Here is a 21,056-nt window from a genome sequence, read left to right on the forward strand (position 1 = left end):
CTCAACCGAGTTGGAGGCTTTACGACACTTTCCGACACCGCCGACTACCTTTCCGGCAGTCTCCGGTCACACGTGCTGCGTCGCATGGAAGCGAGTTGCGTGCCAGAGAGCGCAGCTTAGCCGGGTACGAAACGTGAGTAACTCGCCTTTAACCGTGTCGCAAACGGCGTTTCGAGGCTTTTTCATTGGCTCTGTTTTTGGAAGTGAGTGTATTAACGTGTCAGAAACTGCGGAGGGACCTCGTAGCGGCGGTAATGAGCGTTTGAACGAGGCTAACGAGTTTAGCCCGAAGTTCTCCAACGCGCCTCCACGTCGCCTCCTGCTCCGTGACGGACTTTCTCTCGTCTCTCTCTCTCTCTCTCTCTCTCCAGATTATTCGGAGAACATGTCGTTCAGAGGAGGCGGAGGACGAGGCGGAGGCTTTAACCGAGGCGGCGGGGGAGGAAGAGGAGGCAGAGGAGGCTTCGGTGGAGGCAGAGGAGGAGGAGGAGGGTATGGAGGAGGAGGAGGGTACGGACGCGGCGGTGGAAGAGGGGGTTTTAACCGACAGCAGGACTACGGTCCTCCTGAATACGTCGTCGGTAAGTTCACGAAGTCATTATAACTTGGGAGCTTAATATTAAATATTAAAAAAAAAAAAGTAACCAAAACAAATGTAACTTTTTTAGGGACAGACTGCAAACCTTGTTTCCAAAGAACTTCTAATTGTGACGTCATAGCGTGCGTGATACGCGCGTGTTTCCGTTTGCGCCGTATTTATGAGTCAAAAGCGTTGATTGACACGATGACAGTTGTGGTACCGGGACGTGATGTGAAGTCGTGGAGTTGTTTCCAGAAGTGTTTGGTCACTTTTGAACTTTTGACCTCATCTTCTGATTTTAAAGCAGTATGGCTCTTATCTCTCTCTAAATGTACGTGAATGAAAATGCAAGATTTCTCCGCCTAAGAACCCGTTATATTTTGGATCTGCTCCAAAACCTAAACCTTAAAGGTTAATCATACCGCACGCGGTCGACTTCACGATCACGCGAGCGTCTCGGGTTTTTCCCGAAACGCTCGCGAATTGTAAATGAACGCCAGAGACGTTCGAATCTCTTTTTTTTTTTTTTTTTTTTTTTTTTACCTTTCGTCCCATTTGACCTTCAGGAACGGGGACGCTCGCGAGGTCACCATCATGTTGAACCGGAGCACTATTTAGTGCCGCCCCCCCTCTACTTAGAGTCCAAAAAAGCTTTCCTTTCGTTAACGCCATCCACGTTGTGTCGATATTTTCCTGTTTCAAAGGTTCCTCTTTCATTGTCGTTGTTTCCGCCCCCCTTTTTATTTTATTTTTTTTGCAAATTCTGCAGAAATCCCGTAATAAGCGCTCAAATAGTCGAGCGGAGAAACAAATCGAGGCTCTCGCTGATTGGACAAACGGGGGCGGCAGTTTGAACTAAGAACCTCAAGCCGTGAGGGCGACTCCCGTCATTCAAGTGTGCTCTCGTGTCCTTCCACTCTCCAGCGGTGGGCGAGTTCATGCATCCGTGCGAAGACGACGTCGTGTGCAAGTGCACGACGGAGGAAAACAAAGTTCCCTACTTCAACGCGCCGGTGTATCTGGAAAACAAGGAGCAGATCGGGAAAGTGGATGAAATATTTGGCCAACTGCGAGACTTCGTATCCTTTTCTGTCGCGCTTGTTGTTTTTTTGTTTTGTTTTGTTTTTAAGTCTCCGGGGAACTTTGTGGGATTAGACGTCGGGCCATCCCGTTCGTTCCTCCCTTGACCCGTTCTCGCAGTACTTTTCGGTCAAGCTCTCCGACAACATGAAGGCGTCGTCGTTCAAGAAGCTGCAGAAGGTACGAAAGCCGAGTAACCTCCGTGACATTTGGCACCCGCGAATCGGCGTACTCGGCGGTGTTTAATTCTACACGTTCCTCTTTTAGTTTTACATCGATCCCATGAAGCTCCTCCCGTTGCAAAGGTTCCTCCCGAGGCCGCCGGGCGAGAAGGGCCCGCCCAGAGGAGGCCGAGGAGGTCGAGGCGGAGGAAGAGGCGGCGGCCGCGGAGGTGAGGCAGCACTCGCTCGCTTTCAGCAATCTCCTGGTTTTAAGTGTAAAATGTGACTAGTCTTGTTTTTTTTGTGTTGTCCCCCCCACCCTCACCCTCACCCCCACCCCCACCCCCACTCGAGCGCCTCTGCTCCGTTATCCGCGACGCTCCGCTGCCGCTCTGGATTTACGATGAGAACGAAGACTCCCGCGTTGCTTATTCGGGCCGCGACGGTTTGATTGATCCTTTTTGTTTTTGGCTCCAGGTGGTTTTCGAGGCGGGCGGGGCGGCGGCGGATTCGGAGGCGGACGCGGCGGATTCGGAGGCGGGCGCGGAGGAGGCTTCAGAGGAAGAGGAGGCGGAGGCGGACGCGGATTCAGAGGTTTGGCTCCGGTTTCTTAAGTTTCTCCACAGATTTTAAAGTTGTCTCTCTCTGGGTTTGAAAATATCCGTGTGTTTTCAAACGGCTTATAACGCCTGATTTTTTGTTTTTTTTTAATTGATTTTTATTTTGTACACCTACAGGTGGAAGATGATCGAACTCTGCCGGTCTGGCGTGTTCACTTCGTACTTGTCTACTCCAGCTAAAAAGGCTTCTCTCCATCAGATCCGGGCCTGTTGGACTCGTACGGACTTTGTCTCTGTAGAACTTGAGTCTCTTTTTTGTTTTATTTGTTTTACCAGTTATGGGTGACAGATGGATCTTGATGATTTTTTTTAATTTAAAAGGTTCATATGTACGCTCGCGTGACGCATCAGGGACCTTTTTATTTTATCCTGTTGTGGAGGGTAGTCGGATCCCTTTTATGAACAGGCTTGTTATTATCTTGTACTGACTATGTTTGACCGTGACCGACGTTTGTTTGGAGATTTCAGGAAAAACATTTTTCACAAACTCTTTGCGTACCAATTTCCTCACACACAGGAAAAGACTTTATTCAATGTTAGCCGAAAACATTTTAATACTCAATTTGTAAAATAAAGCAAAAATATTGTTGCATTTTTTGTTTGATTAAAAGATGCTTTGTAACTGCGTCTCTGTTCTGTGCTCTCAGGTCTTGCAGGTGTTTTTTTGACTTTCTGAACTGGAACACACTGTTTATCATTTCAGTGATATTTAGAATAGAAATTAACAAAAAAAAAAACAACAACAATGTTTGCAGCAAGTTTCCAGAACTTGTTAAAAGAAAATTCTGTACGTTTCCTTCCAAAACGTGCTGTTTGACCGTCACCGTGAAGAATGACACCACCGAGTGCAGCTTTTGAGTCTAGAAGCGTGTTTTCAAATTTGTCAGCTGAAGATGGAACCTTTTTTTTTTTTCTTTTTCTTCTTTCGAGTCAAAATGTAGACGTACGAGATCATTTCCTGATGTCACAACTAGTTTGGAAGCCAGTCATGTTCCAACAACGCAAAAAAGTGGTGCGGAGAATTAAAATCTCACATTTCATGCCTCGTCCGATGAGCAAATACCTGATTCTCGTCGATTTAAGCCTGGCCCTTTTGCTTCTGACCCTCCACGTCTTCCTTCTGAGCCGTACCGTGGTGGATTGGCCGTGCTCAGGATCTGTTGAAAGGTCTGCCTCCGGTTCGACTTCAACTTTCAGACAATTGGCCTCACAGTATCTTTAAGCACTCTTTTGGTGAGATCAAGAATTTATAGCAATGACGCCAACCTACACAGTCCCTGAGTCATAAAAGTAATTGGAAAACAGTTGCATATGTGCAGATTGTTTATGACGGAGAGAAGTCGTTTTTTTTTTTTTAAGTCTTCATGAAATAACACATTTGTCAAATCGTCTCAATGCAAGTCAAATGCCATTACCTTTCCAGATTTTAATAATATAATTTTTGTCAAGGTCAAGAAGATTTAAACCAAAGTGTGGGCGTAATATACTCGTTTTTATGGGCTATAAACATTTTACTGAGGTACACTAACGCTGTTGTTCTTTCTGGGCCTCATTTTCTTCTCTTGGCCGGGTCTGCGTTCTCGTTTCTGATTGGTCGGGAGGTTACCTCCTTTACGGCAGCTCTCTCTCTCTGTGTGGCCCGTCCTCTCGTGCTGAAGGAACGAACATGGAGACAGCTGGCAAAGTAAGTGCATTTTTCCCACAAATGATGCCAGAAATGTTGTGAATGCATTATTTGTTTCATGCATGTGGTCGCTAAGGCTCCACGAAAGTAGTTCAAGATGGGACTGTGTGCACGCATCCATGTGCGTTTAATAAACTGCCACGAGAGAAACGCTGCTGAGTTACTTGACCGGGGATGTTTGGGTCAGTCGGTTGCAAGCTTGTCCGTAGTAGTGTTTGAAACTTCAGTTTTGAGACAAGAAATCGATTAAAAAGGAGTTTTGTTTGGCGGTAAAGCCGAGCCTCGTCACGCCCGTTTAGTGTCAGAATAAAAGAATAAAATAAAAAACGCTATTAAAGCAAAACATAATCAGTTTCTCCAACAGGAATCTACTGGAACTATTGCATAAGCTTGGATGGAGGTCAAAGACTAACACGCACTGGAACTAACGGGCACTGAAGCTGCAGTCAAACCCACTGCTGGATTCAATCAAATAATTGTAACGGCAGTATATATATATATAAAACCTGTACTGTGTTTTCCCCTCAGGTCATCAAGTGCAAGGCAGCTGTGGCCTGGGAACCTGGGAAGCCTCTTTCCATCGAAGAGGTGGAGGTCGCCCCACCTAAGGCCCATGAAGTTCGCATTAAGGTGAGGATGAGGTCGTTCATCTTTAATTCAGATATATTTACAATGTAAAATCAGCACGTCACGTGTCCCCGGTGCACTTTACAGTTCAAACGACATGCAGCAGTGATGTACAACTGCTTTGAGAGCAAATAAAAATGAAAACGTAAGGAAGGGACGTTGTTACACACTTTACAGGTACAGTCAATGGAATAATAGACAGTCACATTAAAATGAATAATGTTATAGAATCAATGAAATATCCAAGTTAAGGAAATGTGATAACATCATGCAGTAGTGGCAAATGCATGGACAGCAAAGGGGATAGTTGAGGGTCATTTTAGCCAACCCTAACTGTGAGCTTTATCAAAGAGGAAAGTTTTAAGCCTGATTTTTGTTTTGTTTTTAAGTAAAGCGAGTGTCTGCCTCCCTAACACAAACCTAGGAGCTGGTTCCTCAGAGGAGGAGCCTAATTGTTAAACTTTTGTCTCCCAGTCCACTTTTGGAAACTCTTGGAGCTGCAGGGTACTATAGTATTTTTTTTTAGGAAAAGTCTGATTAACATGTGCAGCAGCAGCAATTACAATTTTCCCCTTGAAGAATCATAATCCTCCCAACCATAATCCTCCGTTTTAAGCTTGGAAAGCAAACGCATAATGAGGGTCATTGTGTTGTTTCATGAATGAGCTACAGGTTGACTTAAACATGTTTAGAAAGCGCTGTTAATATTCCACTCTTAAAACGTAGCAGTCATGTCTGGCGTGGACTTTAACGGACCCCGTGTGCCCTCCCAGGTCTTCGCTACGGGGGTGTGTCACACAGACGCCTACACTCTGAGCGGCAGCGACCCCGAGGGCCTCTTCCCTGTCATCTTGGGACACGAGGGCGCCGGGACAGTCGAGAGCGTCGGTGAGGGTGTCACCAAATTCAAGCCAGGTGAGCAGCAGCCCGGAAAATCATTTAAAACGTTCATATTTTTGCTCAGCTCGTTTATGAATACGTTTTCCTCGTGTGTGTGTTTTTTTTTTTTTTTTTTAAATTATTAACTGTTGTTTCTCTCTAAGGGGACACTGTCATTCCGTTGTATGTCCCGCAGTGTGGTGAATGCAAATTCTGCAAAAATCCCAAGACCAACCTGTGCCAGAAAATTAGGTAATGTAAACAGACTAATTTACGCCACCCTGAGTTTTGCGAAGACAGTTTTAGTGACAAGAATAACATTTTAAAAAGTTGCCTCACCTCGAAGGGCAGCCAAATCAAAAGCCTCAGTCATCATTAACAATTTAGTTCCCTCACACATTTATGATGCAGAAACATGTACCCCCCCCCCTCACCCTGCAGAGTAACCCAAGGTCAGGGCCTGCTCCCCGACAATACCTCCCGCTTCACCTGCAAGGGAAAGCAAGTATTTCACTTCATGGGGACCAGCACCTTCTCCGAGTACACCGTCGTGGCCGACATCTCCCTGGCCAAGGTCAACGAGAAGGCTCCGATGGATAGAGTGTGCCTTCTCGGATGTGGCATCTCTACAGGTTACGGTGCTGCTCTCAACACCGCCAAGGTGGGTTTGAAAGGGCTGCTGGCCATGTGATGAATCTAATATCTCATATATAAGAGATGCAAATGTTGTCAGTGTTTTCAGGTCTTAGTGTGTCGTAGATATTTAATCCTGTAGATCTGCTATAAATAGGATTTGTTGCCAGGAGGGTCTGTTATCAAGTTGTATTTGTGGAGTTTTTCCAAATATTTATGTTGCAATATTATTTGAATCCCCCCCCAAAAAAAATCTTTTGATACGTTAACAGTTTATTAGGAAAATTATTTTCATAAACAAGTATTTGTCTCCAGAGAAAGAATATCGCGTGGCCCAACACTCGCAATGCATGTTTCCTGATATTATCACTTTTTGATCCTCAGTACTTGCATTGATTAAAGATAGAGAAACTGCAATAAAACACAAAATGAAATGCAAGAAATTCCAATCTGATATTCCAATTTCTAACTGCGATCAGGCCGCATCAGCCAGAACATTTTTGAAGGCCGTCACATTTTCATTTTCCAATTACTTTGCAGCGCTGCAATTGTCACATTATTATTCTCCCTCACGCTCGCTCAGGTCGAGCCCGGCTCCACGTGTGCCGTGTTTGGCCTCGGAGCTGTCGGCTTGGCTGTTATTATGGGCTGCAAAGTTGCCGGGGCAACCAGGATCATCGGCGTGGACATCAACCCCGACAAGTTCGAGAAAGCCAAGGAGTTCGGAGCCACCGAGTTTGTGAACCCGAAGGACCACAGCAAGCCCATCCAGGAGGTGCTGGTGGAGATGACTGACGGGGGCGTGGACTATTCGTTTGAGTGCATCGGAAATGTGCAAATCATGGTGAGATTCGCAATTTGATATGCCGAACATATGCAGCATCGACACAGAAATGAACAACACCGTGAGTTGATAGTTACAGCAGGTCGACAGGTGTGTAAAAGTCTGCGACGCGTGAGACCGGTTTATTATTCCAGAGAGCTGCTCTGGAGGCATGCCACAAAGGTTGGGGCGAGAGCGTGATCATCGGTGTAGCCGGCGCTGGACAGGAGATCTCCACCCGACCCTTCCAGCTGGTGACGGGCCGAGTGTGGAGAGGCACCGCTTTTGGAGGTGAGCGGCTGCTGTAAAGGGCTTAATGCAGTCTGGCTGCAGCTCCCACTTTCTTTTCCATATTTTAACATGAGCAGAACCTTGTCTTTTATGAAGTGGACTCGGAGATGACAAATAGCTCTCTCATGAAAATGTCTTTTGTTTGTGTGTGTGTGTGTTGTACTATATTCACTTTTGTGTGGTCACGTCACAACTATGCAAGGAAAATTCAGTATTTAAACCTTTATATTCAGAATATAAAATGTTGTATCATTTTTGGTTGTTTTTATGAGGTAAATCTTGATCGCTATCTTTTTTTTTTTTATCTAAGAAATAAGTGCCTTCCTGAAGGCCTGTTGGTGAAACAGCGCTGGTCAAACGGTTAAGTTTTGCCTCGATGGAAATTCCATTCGTTTAACTGGTTTTGATAATCACCTCCAGGATGGAAGAGTGTGGAGAGCGTTCCCAAACTTGTGGAGGACTACATGAATAAGAAGCTGAAGGTGGATGAGTTTGTGACCCACACTCTGCCCTTTGAGAAGATCAATGAAGGATTTGACCTCATGCATGCTGGAAAGAGGTGTGGAAAACAGTTCATTCATGTCGTCAGTTCTAAAATATCTCCTTGGTTTGACTATTTTTGTTTGGTTGTTCGTAAAGCCCTTTGTTCAACTGTAACGCCTTTATTTTCCTAACGTCTTTTTCCTTTTCTCCTCCTTACAGCATCCGCACAGTGCTGACTTTCTGAAGTGCCTAAACTGAAATCCTTCACATCCGGCCTTAAAAACAAAACAAAAATCTCCTTCCATAGTTGCAGCACTTGTTTTGATAACATAAGCTTCAGTGTTAGAAGACTTTTTTTTTTTTTTTTTTGATCAACATCCTGATACCCGTTTGGTTCTGACTTAAATGTGTCATTAAATTTTTTTTTTTGAAAAATCAAAGCTCTGCTGCTCCTTGTGTTTCCATGTCAGGCATTTAACTGCTGCTCTCATTCATAACAAACAACAGTGAGACTCTTTCGGTCGTACAGTTGCTCTGTAACAAGTTCATAGCATGAAACCAGCATTTAACTAGATAGATAGTTACTTTATTAATCCCCAAGGGGAATTTTTTTTTTTGCTACAGCAGCATTATAGGTACAGGAAAGCAATAAAACAACAGTAAAAAAATATTAAATATAAAAAATGCACAGTATATACAATAAATAGAATAAAATAAAATACAATAATTAAATTAAAACTAACTAAACAATAGTGCAACATTTTTTTTTCCATTACTTCACAGTGTCACATCTGTACTTATTATTTGCAGCTTATTATGTAACGCAGTGTACCCATGAATCACATGCCAGATACTAAATATCACAATAAAACCATGAATAATTAGGAATTCTGTTTACATAATGCTGCTATTTAAAAAGAACAAGTCTCCTACAGATGGCCTCATTTTTTATTTCGCACTAATATACCGCCACAGTTTGTGTGGCACATACTGGACTTTTTCACATTTCTTATATTTGTTCCTATTAGAAATCATTTTCCATATAATATAAAATATATACAATTTTCTTTGGCTGTTTGAAAGGATGTGTTTGCTTAAAGGCCTACTGTGAGGGCTGTAGAACTGATTTTGATGTAACTGACCCTGCCTTTTTGAGTCATCTTTACCGCCCGGGAAACACTAATGTGGACGGTAACACGCGCGTGGTTATCAGCAATATTTATTTACAGCTGGGATGATTCATTAGGGGGAGAAAAAAAAAAAAAAAACATTTTGTTGGTCAATCAGCTTCCTGACCACGTCATCCTGACAAATTGACTTTGTGGTTCTGTACTGCTCTGCCCTCTTTGACCATCAAATATATAACTAGTTTAGAAATACTTGGGGCAAAAAAAACACAACAGAAAGTTTGAGATCACGTTAACTAGTTCTATTAATTTGAGATCACGTTAACTAGTTCTATGAATCACCTCAAAGTTGGTTGGTTCTCTTTTTAGAGAAGTTTAGGACTTTTTTTTTTTTTTTTTTTTTTTTTTTTTATTATTTGACAATGTGAGTATGATGCATAGTATCGATATCTGGAGGAGGACACACACACACACACACACACCCACGCTTACGGATCACGCTGTACTTTGTCATCTTCCTGCGCATGCGTACTGTTCCGCACCAGATGACCCAATCAGCTATTTTAACAGACGCCAAAAAAAACACACTGAACGTGATTTCCAGAAGATGGCGACCGCTCTGGTGGTGAGTTCCCCTGCCAAGCTCCTTGGATTTTTTTTTTTTTTTTTAACCCTCCAGGCAACACGTTTACTCGGTAGCCATAAAAACAACAACAAAAAAACAAAGTTAGCGACAGTTTTTTTGAGGGGAGGGGGGAGGGGGGGGCTTGAGAAACGGGAGAGATTCAGTAAACTTCGCGCGGACAGCTCGTAGTAACTCGCTAGCCCCCGAATATCAATTTTAGCATCGTAGATTAAAAGTCAGCCGATTTATTTATTTTTTTTAATCCAGGTTAACTCAAAAAAAAAAAAACAACAACAACATTTACCGCTTTGTCAGACGTTTCCGGTTGGAGATATCGCAGCCGGTACGTGGAGTTAAAAGTACCGGGATTGAATGGGAGCACGCACCGGGGGACGGGGTCGAGTCAACCGCTCCTGGCCGACGTTGGTCGATACGGGCTTTAAAAAGATCTATTTATTAACATATAGTGAAAGGTAGATCCCAGCATCGGGAACACCAATGCAGTAAATCCTACCCTTTTTTAAAAAAAACAAAAAGTTTATTTTTCCTTCTTCTTCTTCCGCTTTGTAAATTCTCTACAAGTCAATGTTTAGTTCTTCCACATGGAGGTCTGAGCAGGCTCGGTTGTCAAGGTAGTGTAATGACAGGGTAACGTGACAAGTTTTTAAAAAAAAAAGTATTTTATTATTCTTAATATAATGCGTCTCTTGTTTTGTTGTTCTTTCTCAGGTGTCAAATTCAGTTCCTGCAAATCCTGAAGAGGAAACATGTGAAACGACCGTTCAACAGGTTGTGAATCCCGAAGCATACGTCAAGCATCCCTTACAAAACAAGTAAGATCCTGCTCATTTTTTATTTTATTTTTTTTTGCCTGACAACACGCAGTTTAAAAGCCTGGTGACAATGAAGAGTTTATTATTGTCTTAGAAGTGCATTTTTTTTTTAATGAGGAGAGAGGCAAATACAAAAGTTTGTTTGCGTGTTGGTAAAGAGGAACATGACGAATTAATTGCTGCAGTCATGGGTCTTTTTTTTTTTTTTTTTTTTTTTTTTTTTCTTAGGTGGGCTCTTTGGTTTTTCAAGAATGACAAAAGCAAAACATGGCAAGCCAACCTTCGTCTCATCTCCAAATTTGACACTGTGGAAGACTTCTGGGCGTAAGTATATTGTGTGAATGCTCTAAAAGGAAACCGCATCCAACTTATTCATAATATTTGAAGCAGCATTTGTTTGTACTTGTGACCTTTTTAAAATGACATTTGGCGTAGAGGATTATAGATTTGAGGACAATGTGAATGAAGCTTTGTGCTCCTTGTTTTTAATCCGTGCTTCTTCTGTGGAACAGATAACATTTGATCGATCACCTGTTTTTTTGGTTTTTTTTTTTCTGTGTCGTCACCGAGACGAAGTTTACAGTTGTTGGTGATTACAAAAAAAAATATCCCTCCTTCCTTTTCAGATTATACAATCACATACAGCTGTCAAGTAACCTGATGTCTGGCTGTGACTACTCGCTGTTTAAGGTAGGAGATCTTTTGTCACCGGCCGTTCCCCGTGTTCAATACACTCGCTCAAAACTTCGCTCCGTGAATTGTCTCGGCTTCCGCTGTTCATCGGTGTTTGCTGGACTCGGTCACAATGCGAGTTCGTGTTGCCGGCTGTTAGTTCAGGTTCATTTGTTTACTCGCGCGTCGTAAGGGAGCGTCAAGTTTTTACACAAAGCCACACGGCCCGGTGGGTAATTCATTGAAGATCAGCAGACCTCCGTCATCTGCGATGCGTTCGTTGGAAGGAACCCAAACACCGTTTATTCCAGCGACGAGCAGCAAATCAGGCTCCACGTCACTGCACTTCACTTTATCTTCTTCGGTGGTCACGAAGAGTTTATGCTGAAAGACTTGGTTATAAGTATCAATCAGGGCTGAAAGTAGACTCCCATCTGTCAAATAATGCCAGAGAGTTAGAAGCAGGGAATAGAAAGGAGGCTTCCTTTTATAGTATCGCTATTGTCGGATGACGGGTGGGTTTCGACTGTACTCATTGTTTGTGAGGTATTTCCACAGTTCGGTGTCGGGCTGACGAGTGGCGTAATCCTTGTGCAATCACTTGTTTACTTTTGAATTCATGCAAATGTCACATCCAGGCTGTTCTGTCACACTCTCAAAGAACTGAGGGGGTTGAAAAAAAAAAAAGAAAGAAAGAAACCCGTTTCTCCCGAGCTGAATCCCACCACGGCCTGTTCAGACCTCATTAACGGGTTCGACGCGACGCGCCTCCTCAGCAATTCTCCAACGCCGGAATTAAACAAGCATCATGCTGCTGTTCATCTGGAGCGTCTCGCGACTCGAGCAGACTTCCGCAGAGTCCATTAATACCTTTCTGTTGCGTGCGCGACGAGCAGTGCAGATGTTACTGGTTTGTATTTGACTGCAGGATGGGATCGAGCCCATGTGGGAGGACGAAAGGAACCGACAAGGCGGCCGCTGGCTGATAACTCTGTCCAAGCAGCAACGTAGAGCAGATCTGGACCGGTTCTGGTTGGAGACGGTATGTTCGGTCCTGTTCGGTATTTATTTATTTTTCATTTATTTATTTTTGAACTGTGCCATCTTTGTACTTTATCTTGCCTTATTTGGACACAATGCAGTTGGAAAAAGTACCGTTGGAAACTATAGAAATAATGACAACCGAACTCCATTTAGCTCCTCCGTTCCGGGATGTTTTGAATGCCGGCTCACTTTTACGCCGTCGTGGTTTACTCGATCACTCGATCACGCCAAACCCAATCCGTCGGCACCACCGGCCGTTCCCACCGTCACAGGCCGACGCCCGCTCCGACTCCTTTCGGGACGCATCAGATGCCCACTTGCATTTGAAAGAAAGGGAACCGTTCCCCAATAACAAGGCGTTTTGGAAATGTCTTGACTTTCCCGCAGCTCTTGTGTCTCGTGGGCGAAGCGTTCGACGAACACAGCGACGACGTCTGCGGAGCCGTCATTAACGTCCGCGCCAAAGGAGATAAAATAGCCGTGTGGACCACGGACTATGAAAACAAAGAGGCCATCACGCACATAGGGTGAGCTGAGTACGCCACGATTATTGTCAAATTTGTCGCAAATAATTGTGCGTTTATATAAATGATATAACCAGCATCACGTTTCAGCCTTTCACACCGGCTTCCGTGTATCATTCGTGTCATTAATGGCCACTACGCATACCATTTCTTCAAACGTGTTTTCCTGTGTGTTTCCGCCAATGTAAAACACGTGTCTGTTCTGTCAGGCGTGTGTACAAAGAGAGATTAGGCGTCCCGCAAAAAGTGATCATCGGATACCAGTCGCATGCGGACACGGCCACGAAGAGCGGCTCCACCACCAAGAACAAGTTCGTAGCCTGAGGACCTGAGGAATCGTCCAACACGCTTCTTTATTATTATTATTTTTTTTTTTTGCTGTTTTTTTTTTTCAGCGTAGATTTTCTGTAATTTTTCCATGAATGTAAATGACAAGTTTATCCACCAAAAAAAAACAAAAAACATTTGCAGTGGAGATAAAAATTGCTTCCTTTTTTTTTTTTGTTTTTTTTTTGTTTACCTGTTTGTTGACCAAAGCTTTTGTTTATGGTACAAGTGTGTGAGGTTAAATATCGAGCACTCCTCTGGAATAATTGGGAGTTTTTTAAATTTTTTTTTATTTAATTCTGGTGGTGGGCTCAAGTTGCCTGTTTTAATTTTGAAATGCCGCAGTATATTTTGTGAAAGTTGAATTTAACCAGCCCTTGGAAGTACTTACTTACAGTAAGTCACATTAAAGGCAAAGATTTAAGTAAAACTTTTCTGGTTTGAAATAAGTTTGAGCTAATCGCTAGTACTTTACACGTCACTCATATCTGTACAGATTTACTGAAGATGTTGATGCAGTCTGATTTTTTTTTTTTTTTTAATTATTATTTTTTTTTTTCACTAGACTCTTGAGTTTTACCTGCATCTTCTGAAAATGAACAGAAGTCAAATAACACTTTTATAGTAATCGTTCTTCTTTTTTTTTTCACTAAAATTTCAGCTGGGTTTTTGACGTCTTTGTGGAGGGATGTTGGACATATTCAAAAGTCACTTTATTGGCATTATTGCAGAGGTCTGAGGTTAAACTGTTCAGTTTCCTTTCGAGAAGCTTGTGCAATATGTGAAGTGTTCGACTGAGATGTCCATCACTCCACATCACAACACATATTTGGACACTTGTGGTGCTTCACAATTGAGTGTCTAAAGGTTTTGAGGTTTTATGAATCACAATGTTTACTACAGAATGGACCAAGAAGCGAAGTAAATCCTTTGGTGTATCTCAGATTTACCACTCAGAGATGCAGTATATATACACCAGCCATTCATTCCTGAGCTGCTGGGATAATTTTCTCCTTTTTCAGATGAGTTATTGAGAATTTTGAGTTGCAGAGCACCTGCACTTATTTTCACCCCATTATCTAAAATGGGTGAATTTAGCAGTTTTCTTTTTCTTTTTTTTTCCCCCCTTGTAATTGCGCAAGCAGTGTTGTGTTCAGTTCAAAAGTTTTCTTTTCTTTTGACACGAGTTTTCATGATCTACTGCTTCGTTGAGGTTTACATAGTAATTATTTCCATTCCAGACATTGTTTTGTATGAGAATATAAGCAAAGTGAATATTGTTTGGAGGGAGTGAAATGTGCCTTTAATGTAAAACCCTGCCACATATTTCTGAGTTTCTGAAATGTACAAAGGAGCAATGTAAATAAACGTGGACAGTGAAATATGTTTGCTCGAAAGAAGGTGCCAAGAAGTGATCATTTGAAACAAATCGAATAGGAAACAGAACGGCGTATTGAAGTAAACGTTTCATATTACAGGGTTGGTTAAAAGCTTGAAATGTCCTGTAATGCAATCCGGAGAAGTATTTCTTCTGTATGATATTCGGTGTTATGGAAAGTAAAAAAAAAATGACAGCTCGGGAAAGAAATTTAACGATTTCTAACGATGCACGTTTCGTCGACACTTCGGAGGCACATCTGCTTTTGGACGACGCACGACACAAACAACAAATTCGGCCCTATAAAGAGTCGAGATTTTACACCCTGCTCCTGAACACTGAAATGTTTTCTGCTTTGAGCTGCTTTAAGTGATGATCATCACGAAGTCACCCCTTGCATCTTTCGCTTCTGGCAGTGTGTGTTTGGGTTTTGTAACTATATAAAGGTAGATTAAGAGATTTCTGTAGAGGCTGCAGCTACAGTAATTTATGGGGCTCTGCTTTATTAGGCTCCACAAATTGCAGATTGAGTTAAAGGGGGCTTTAAGTAATCTATGACATCCATTGACCGCTGTTTGAGAGCAACAGCAGCACAGCCCCTCGCGTCCATTGGAAATAAGCCTCCCTGTAATTGACACAATCTGTCAAGGCACATTTTCACACTCGAGACAATTAGGAGGAAATTAGAAGAGAGAGCTGCGGAAATGTCTCACGAGGTTGTAAGAAAAAGGATTTTACCTCGCGTTGAACGCCACTACAAGCTTTTGGAACATTTTTTGCTTTGTTGCTGTTAGATACCCGAAACCGCTTTGTGCCACTGTTGAACAGCTAGAGATAATTGAACATATTATCAGTCTCTGTCTCACCGCTGACCTTAGAAGGAAACGTCATGGGCTGGAAACAGCAGCTAATGAAACTGTAGACTGCAGACTCACCGGCTCAGCTGAATAAGAGACTCCACGCCGCAGTGACTCAGACACTTAAATCTCATGTGTATATAAATAAAACAGAACTGGTAATGGTTCAGTGTCTTTGATAAGCTGTGATGCGCAAAGTATGACCCAAATCAGAGCTAAATGGTTGTATCAGATTGTTTTCTTTAAAAGCTTGAGATTTTTTTTTTAGAGCATAACCACAAACTTAAACCCTGAAAGTTTTCTTTGGATTTATAAAGATTTTTTTTTTCTGAAATGTCCCGCTCTTCAATGTGCAATGTTGTAGTTATCGTTGTTCTATTTGTCCAAATACATAGTTTTAAAGGGATTTGTGTCAGATCAACGTATATAATTGTATGTAAAGCTGATGAGCTGTAAATCCCGGCAGTGGATTTATTTTTGCTGGAATTATATTTACACTCTGCTATGATGTACGTTCAAATGAATTAACTTAATTCTGTAATGGAGAGTGCTTCAGGCCTCCGATGTCTTCAGATGTCCTCGCGGTCCAGGTCAGTGAGATTATTTTCCCATCAATTCTATGGAACGCAATTACACATTAAGGGGCTTAAATGTTCTTTTCGATGGGTGCAAATTACACATGAATGAAAAGATCAGCTTTATAATGTAAACATCTCGTGGTGATGATAATGTGATGACTCTATGGTCGTTAGTTACGAACATTTATTTCAGTTATTGAATCAAAACACGCATTATTCTGAAATTACATTATAGGTTATTTCTCATGTTACCAGCAAGCCTAATATAAGACAATGATGCTTCCTGATCATAACCAGGTATTAGCTGCAGTATTTTGTCTGAGCTTAAGCAAAACCTACTTTTTTCTCCATTTTCCCATTAGAGCTGATTAGCACCTCTTATGCTCCTCAAGTGTTAACAGCTGAAACGAGGTGTGTGGATGTGATGGCTCTGGATTTCCTTGTCAGATAGAATTGCTAATCCGTCGTGACACCTGCAATCGACAAGAGTGCTCCATCTCAAAAGCTTGCAGGAGATACCCAGCGGATGTTCTCATGCAGAATTTTTTTTTTTTAAGCCCATGGCATGGATTTTAGCCAGTGGCAGTGCCAGGACTTGATTTGAGTTGCTATAAATTTGAGTTTGTTAGTTTGGAGTTGCTATAGCAACACAATTTTTTTTTTTTTTTTTTTTTTTTTTTTTTTGTGCAAATGCTAAGCAACCACAAGGTTTTATGAAAACTACGGATATAAAGACCATATGGAAAAAAAAACAATTATACATTTAAATGGCTTTATTATTTTAAAGAATTTTTTTTTTTTTTTTTTTTTTTTTTTTTTTTTTTTGGAGCCATACTGACAAAATCTCGCGAGAGCCTGTCGCAGGTCAGGTGTGCGTCGGTCGTAAGGCGGGATAACGCGGGACCCAGCTGGCCGCCGACGTTAGCTCTTCAGCTACTGATGGACCAAGGTGTGGACCACGCGACAGAAAATACCTGTTCGAGAAGTACAGACTGAAAATGCCGTCACAATGTACTTGGTTTGAGTACTAAATATTTATATATATATATATATATTTGCCTGCAGCCTTCTCCAAACTAAGGAGAGAGAGAGAGATTGCCTTTTCCTTGGACGACAACAACAACAACAACAGAGAGAGTCTCCTGCTTTGATGTGACATCCATGGGTATGTGGACTCTTCTTCACTGAAGTGTGTTTGTGTTTACTGTTTGTTGGGGAGGTTAAATGCAGTGTAACATGTGTAGGCTGTATTTGTTGTTTTGATGGTGACAGTATGAACAGGCTTATATTTTTTTTTGATCCATGGGGATTGTATTTTTTTTGTTTTTGTTTTTTTTTGTTTGGAAAATGTAACACCAACTCTTTGCTGTCACATAGACCTTTTTCCACAGAAGACATTTAAGTCTTGTTATTGTTAGGAAAGCGCAGGGGACATTTAGGTTTCCTTTGGTGTCCCTGTAAGACATGACAGTGAACTAACATGCACAAAAGCAAGTCTGCATTAGAAAGGGTTATATGTCAACTAATGAGCTACTGTAGGGCAAAATTAAAAAAAAAAAAAAATCATGGTGCCGCTCATGCTTTTAGCCAGTTTTGGAAATATTATTCACATCATTCGCTCAATTAATCGTGGCCCTTCATCAATGTCAAAACACTTGACCAAAGCAAAAAGTTCTGTTCTCCAAAGTCTTCCAAAGGAACATTTCTCGGATCTTTTATATTTATTGCAATCTCGTAGGTTCGTAAAAAATCAGGTCCTCGTGTGTCAAAATGAAGCTTGGACTAGTGAGTTGCATGATTTCCGCTAATGCTGCTGTTGAGAGGGGATTAGAGCGGGTAGGCTTGGGTTCACTGCTCATCTAATCAAAGCATACTTTGATAAGATGTCCGTTTACGAGCTGGTTGGCAGTTTTAAAGCATCGACGCCTACGTGCAGTCGAAGAATACACCGTATATGATAATGTTCTTTTACCCATTACGTGCATGCTCAAAGGACGCGTGTGAATTACGACGAAACCGCCATTCCCATCCTAAATAATGCCTCGACACGGCGCGTACAATTTACGACAAAAGCAGGAATTAGTCGTTTGCAGCCTCTGCTATTCTGGAAAGGCTTTCCACAACATTTTTAAACCCGGCTGCAGGGATTTTCTCCTATTCAGCCACAACAACTTTCCAAAAATCAGGCGATGAGGCCTCGTTTATTGTCGGCATCTCTGAATTCAGAAGTCGGGTATCTGTGCAGATGGCAAAGTCTACTCAAAATCTATCTATTTATCTGTCTCACCTTTGTTGCTGTGGGTAATGATCAATGATGGAGCAGGACACTCTGGAACAGGGTCGTTTTCTTCTCCTTTCGTAAACTGTCCACCAGGAGGCAGTATAGCTACACATTTCACTCTCCAATCTTTCAATCCTCCATAAATGTTTTGGTCGAGGAAATTGGGATTCCACTGAGTGTGTCTCTGTTCCACAAACTAGGGAAAAGAAGATATCTGTAAATAGCAGCTGGGTGCCTTATTTATTTATATATATATCCCCCCCCCCCCCCCCAACCCCCAAAAAAATCTAATTCGCATTCAGTCGCCTGAGGTGACTGTCAACCTGCTGCTCACCAGCCCACCTCATATGCACAAAGTGCAGGAGGTATAAACCCAGTGACATTACACTGCAATGGACAAAGCTGCAGCATAAAAGGTTGCAGATAGTTCTCTGCATCTGCAGGAGGTGCTGCTCCCCTCTGCGTTTCCTGACAGATGTGTCACTGAACTGTTCGTTCACTGTAACTCAGCAGCGGCTGCTTCTGAGGACCCTGAGCTAGGCTCAGTAGGTAGGTTATTATCCGTAGTGCCGCTGACAGAGTCCTAGAGTCAATAATAGTCTTATCATCCTTCTGTCTGAACTGGAGGGAGGAGCACTCATTTGCCAAGTAGTGTACAGGAGGCTTTGTGTCGCGTAGACACGGACATGTGCGCACGAACGCACGCTCGTGCTCGAGCTCCTGTAACACAGACCTCACGCTTTCAGATCGGTAGAAGAAGGTGAAGGCAGCTGGGAGTAAAAACATGTTTTTCCTCTGTTTGAAGTATTGTGTATCTACGCGAGTGTTTACATGTCTACGGTTTTGCTTCGCTGACGGTATTTGGTTTGCAGCAATATTTTCAACACGTTTATATGATTTTTTTTAATTTATTAAATTTGTCTCATAAACAAGTATGTACTGTAAATATGAGTGGCTCACTTGGCAGTCCACTGCGCCATGTTTTGTTGATATCGGCATCTGGGTTATGACATCTGGCAACCTTTTAAATATGTTGGTCTGGAGATTCCAAACAAAACTTCAATGACGTGTCATTGAGCTAGAACTATAAGTAAAGTCCTTAATATTCTCCAAATATGGCTCATCTAAAGTAACGATATAGTTTGAATTTCTAATGTGTGAAGGATTCTTGTCTTTGTGTGCATTGCAAGATGCTCATTAATTCTTGCAAAGACTTGAGAGGGAAGTTGTCAGTTGTAACATTTTGTAATATTCTGTGGTGTCAAGTTGGCTGAGTAGCAGCGAGTACAATTTCAATACACACTAAATAGTCAAATTTGCAGGCTTTTATTTGTATCAAAGGAGAACTTGTGTGTCTGTCTTTTTGACATCACTTTGAACCGAGTCTGTTTTTCTCTCCGTTTTAAGCTGTTTTGCTTTGTTCTGTAAACCACTTTGTCATAAACTTGTTTGATTGAAAAGGCTTTGCAAATAAATTCTACTTTTCTTGACTTACTGGAAAGAGAGAGGCTGCAGTGCTAAAAGCAGCCAACACCGGGATGCGCTGCTCATATTTACACTCATAATTGCTTCAAACTGAGCCATGTTCAAGTATGCACAAGGCATTTTTTTTTAGTAAGACTCAACTTGTGAAAGTTCAATCAGCATTATCCGCAGTTAAAGCACCAGAATCCCAATTCAGTCAAATACTGATGTTGCTCTTCTTTGTTACTTTTTCCAACAGCAGGATAGTAGTTGGGATGAACACTAATCTGAAGGTCGGTGGTTCAATCCGGCTCCTCTTGTCCACGTGCCTAAGTTCCCTTGGGCAAAGACGCTGAACCCCGAGTGGCTCCCGACGGCACACCAATGTGAATGATGGCGGGCACCTTGCGTGGCAGCTCAGTCTCATTAGTGGGTGAATGGAAAACGGTGTACCATTTAGTTCTTAGTGAAGACTTTTGTACACAACTTTTATATGTGTAGTTTTTTTTTTTTTTTTTTAAGTTGCTTCGCCACAACTGCTGCTTCCTCCGGTTTGAAATTAGGCCGGTGGTCCCTCCCTTTTTGCAAAGTAGCCATGATGGCGACTGTTGAGGGTGAGAATTGTCCAGTCTTACATATCAGTACGAGTACACTAACTGGGTACTCGTAGTGTTATTTTACTTTTGTTTTCTTTGCATATCCACATTCATAATTTAAGCAAACTCACACCGAACTTACACTGAATGCTTAGTAAACACACACACACACACACACACACACACACACACTATTGACTGCTGTTATTGTCTTTGCGTTATTCCCTTAGTTCCCTTTTTTTCAATTAATAAAACATAAAAGAGAATAAGAATGCCTTCCCAGGCATTTGTGACATGGCCAAGAAAAAAAAACAGCTGCATAATCAGCAGACTGCAGACAAACATCATGCAACAGCCTACATAGAAAATAAAATAAAAAAAAAAATCACTTGCTAGTGAAGTGCAAAGTGAAAACTTCGATGAGTCGGCCTTCAAAACGTCAGCAGTTCAAAAGCAGCCCTGATGGATACTAGCTAAAATAAGCATAGGCACCTCTTCTATAAAGTCTGCCTCTAAATCCTCTCTCAATTATTTTAAACATTTCAAATGAACCACTTTAAATGTTAGAAATCTATTTTCATATTCTTTTCAGATCAACCAATGTTGATCTATAAAACTTTTCTTTCTTTCTTTCCCCATCAGTTCGCTTCTTCCTTTTGCAATTTCTCTACCTCATAAGAATTTTAAATTGTAATGAAAACAGCCACTGGTGATAAGAAGCCTTCCTTAGTACAAAACCTAGTAATAAACTAACACAATCTGATAAGAGTCTCTAGGGTAAGGAGTGAACCTATGTAAAACGGTAAAAAAACTAGTTAGAAAACAAACATCTTCTGGCCTTTATTATACAGGAAAAATAAATAAAGTCTTTTCCACATTGTAAGCAACG

At 41.9% G+C, this 21,056-nt stretch overlaps 3 protein-coding genes across 4 annotated transcripts; all 3 read left to right on the plus strand.

Annotated features, from left to right (window-relative positions):
• Nucleotides 1–25: 25 nt before the first annotated feature.
• gar1 (GAR1 homolog, ribonucleoprotein) lies at nt 26–3,063 on the plus strand. 2 transcript variants are annotated; one of them, XM_069171112.1, is made up of 7 exons: nt 26–133; nt 372–581; nt 1,505–1,659; nt 1,781–1,840; nt 1,928–2,051; nt 2,299–2,415; nt 2,559–3,063. In XM_069171112.1, the coding sequence occupies exons 2-7, from the start codon at nt 386–388 to the stop codon at nt 2,567–2,569; spliced, it is 663 nt and encodes a 220-aa protein (XP_069027213.1). In that variant the 5' UTR covers nt 26–133; nt 372–385; the 3' UTR covers nt 2,570–3,063. The 2 variants fall into 2 exon arrangements, with proteins under 2 accessions (XP_069027213.1, XP_069027214.1); XM_069171113.1 differs by having other exon boundaries at nt 42–124.
• A 957-nt stretch (nt 3,064–4,020) lies between these two features.
• Nucleotides 4,021–8,301, plus strand: LOC138211489 (alcohol dehydrogenase class-3). The gene is made up of 9 exons (XM_069171424.1): nt 4,021–4,125; nt 4,654–4,755; nt 5,526–5,667; nt 5,796–5,883; nt 6,073–6,292; nt 6,848–7,108; nt 7,243–7,378; nt 7,799–7,937; nt 8,081–8,301. Exons 1-9 carry the CDS (start codon nt 4,108–4,110, stop codon nt 8,103–8,105), a joined length of 1,131 nt encoding a protein of 376 aa, XP_069027525.1. The 5' UTR covers nt 4,021–4,107; the 3' UTR covers nt 8,106–8,301.
• Nucleotides 8,302–9,556: 1,255 nt separating this feature from the next.
• Nucleotides 9,557–14,413, plus strand: eif4ea (eukaryotic translation initiation factor 4ea). Its single transcript, XM_069171552.1, has 7 exons — nt 9,557–9,613; nt 10,343–10,446; nt 10,675–10,770; nt 11,073–11,136; nt 12,047–12,160; nt 12,550–12,689; nt 12,896–14,413. Exons 1-7 carry the CDS (start codon nt 9,596–9,598, stop codon nt 13,008–13,010), a joined length of 651 nt encoding a protein of 216 aa, XP_069027653.1. The 5' UTR covers nt 9,557–9,595; the 3' UTR covers nt 13,011–14,413.
• The last annotated feature ends 6,643 nt before the right edge of the window (nt 14,414–21,056 follow it).

The sequence above is a fragment of the Embiotoca jacksoni genome, unplaced genomic scaffold, assembly GCF_022577435.1.
Source record: "Embiotoca jacksoni isolate LCO1_2020_lvr unplaced genomic scaffold, fEmbJac1.0.p SCAF_5, whole genome shotgun sequence".
In the NCBI taxonomy this organism is placed as follows: domain Eukaryota; kingdom Metazoa; phylum Chordata; class Actinopteri; family Embiotocidae; genus Embiotoca; species Embiotoca jacksoni.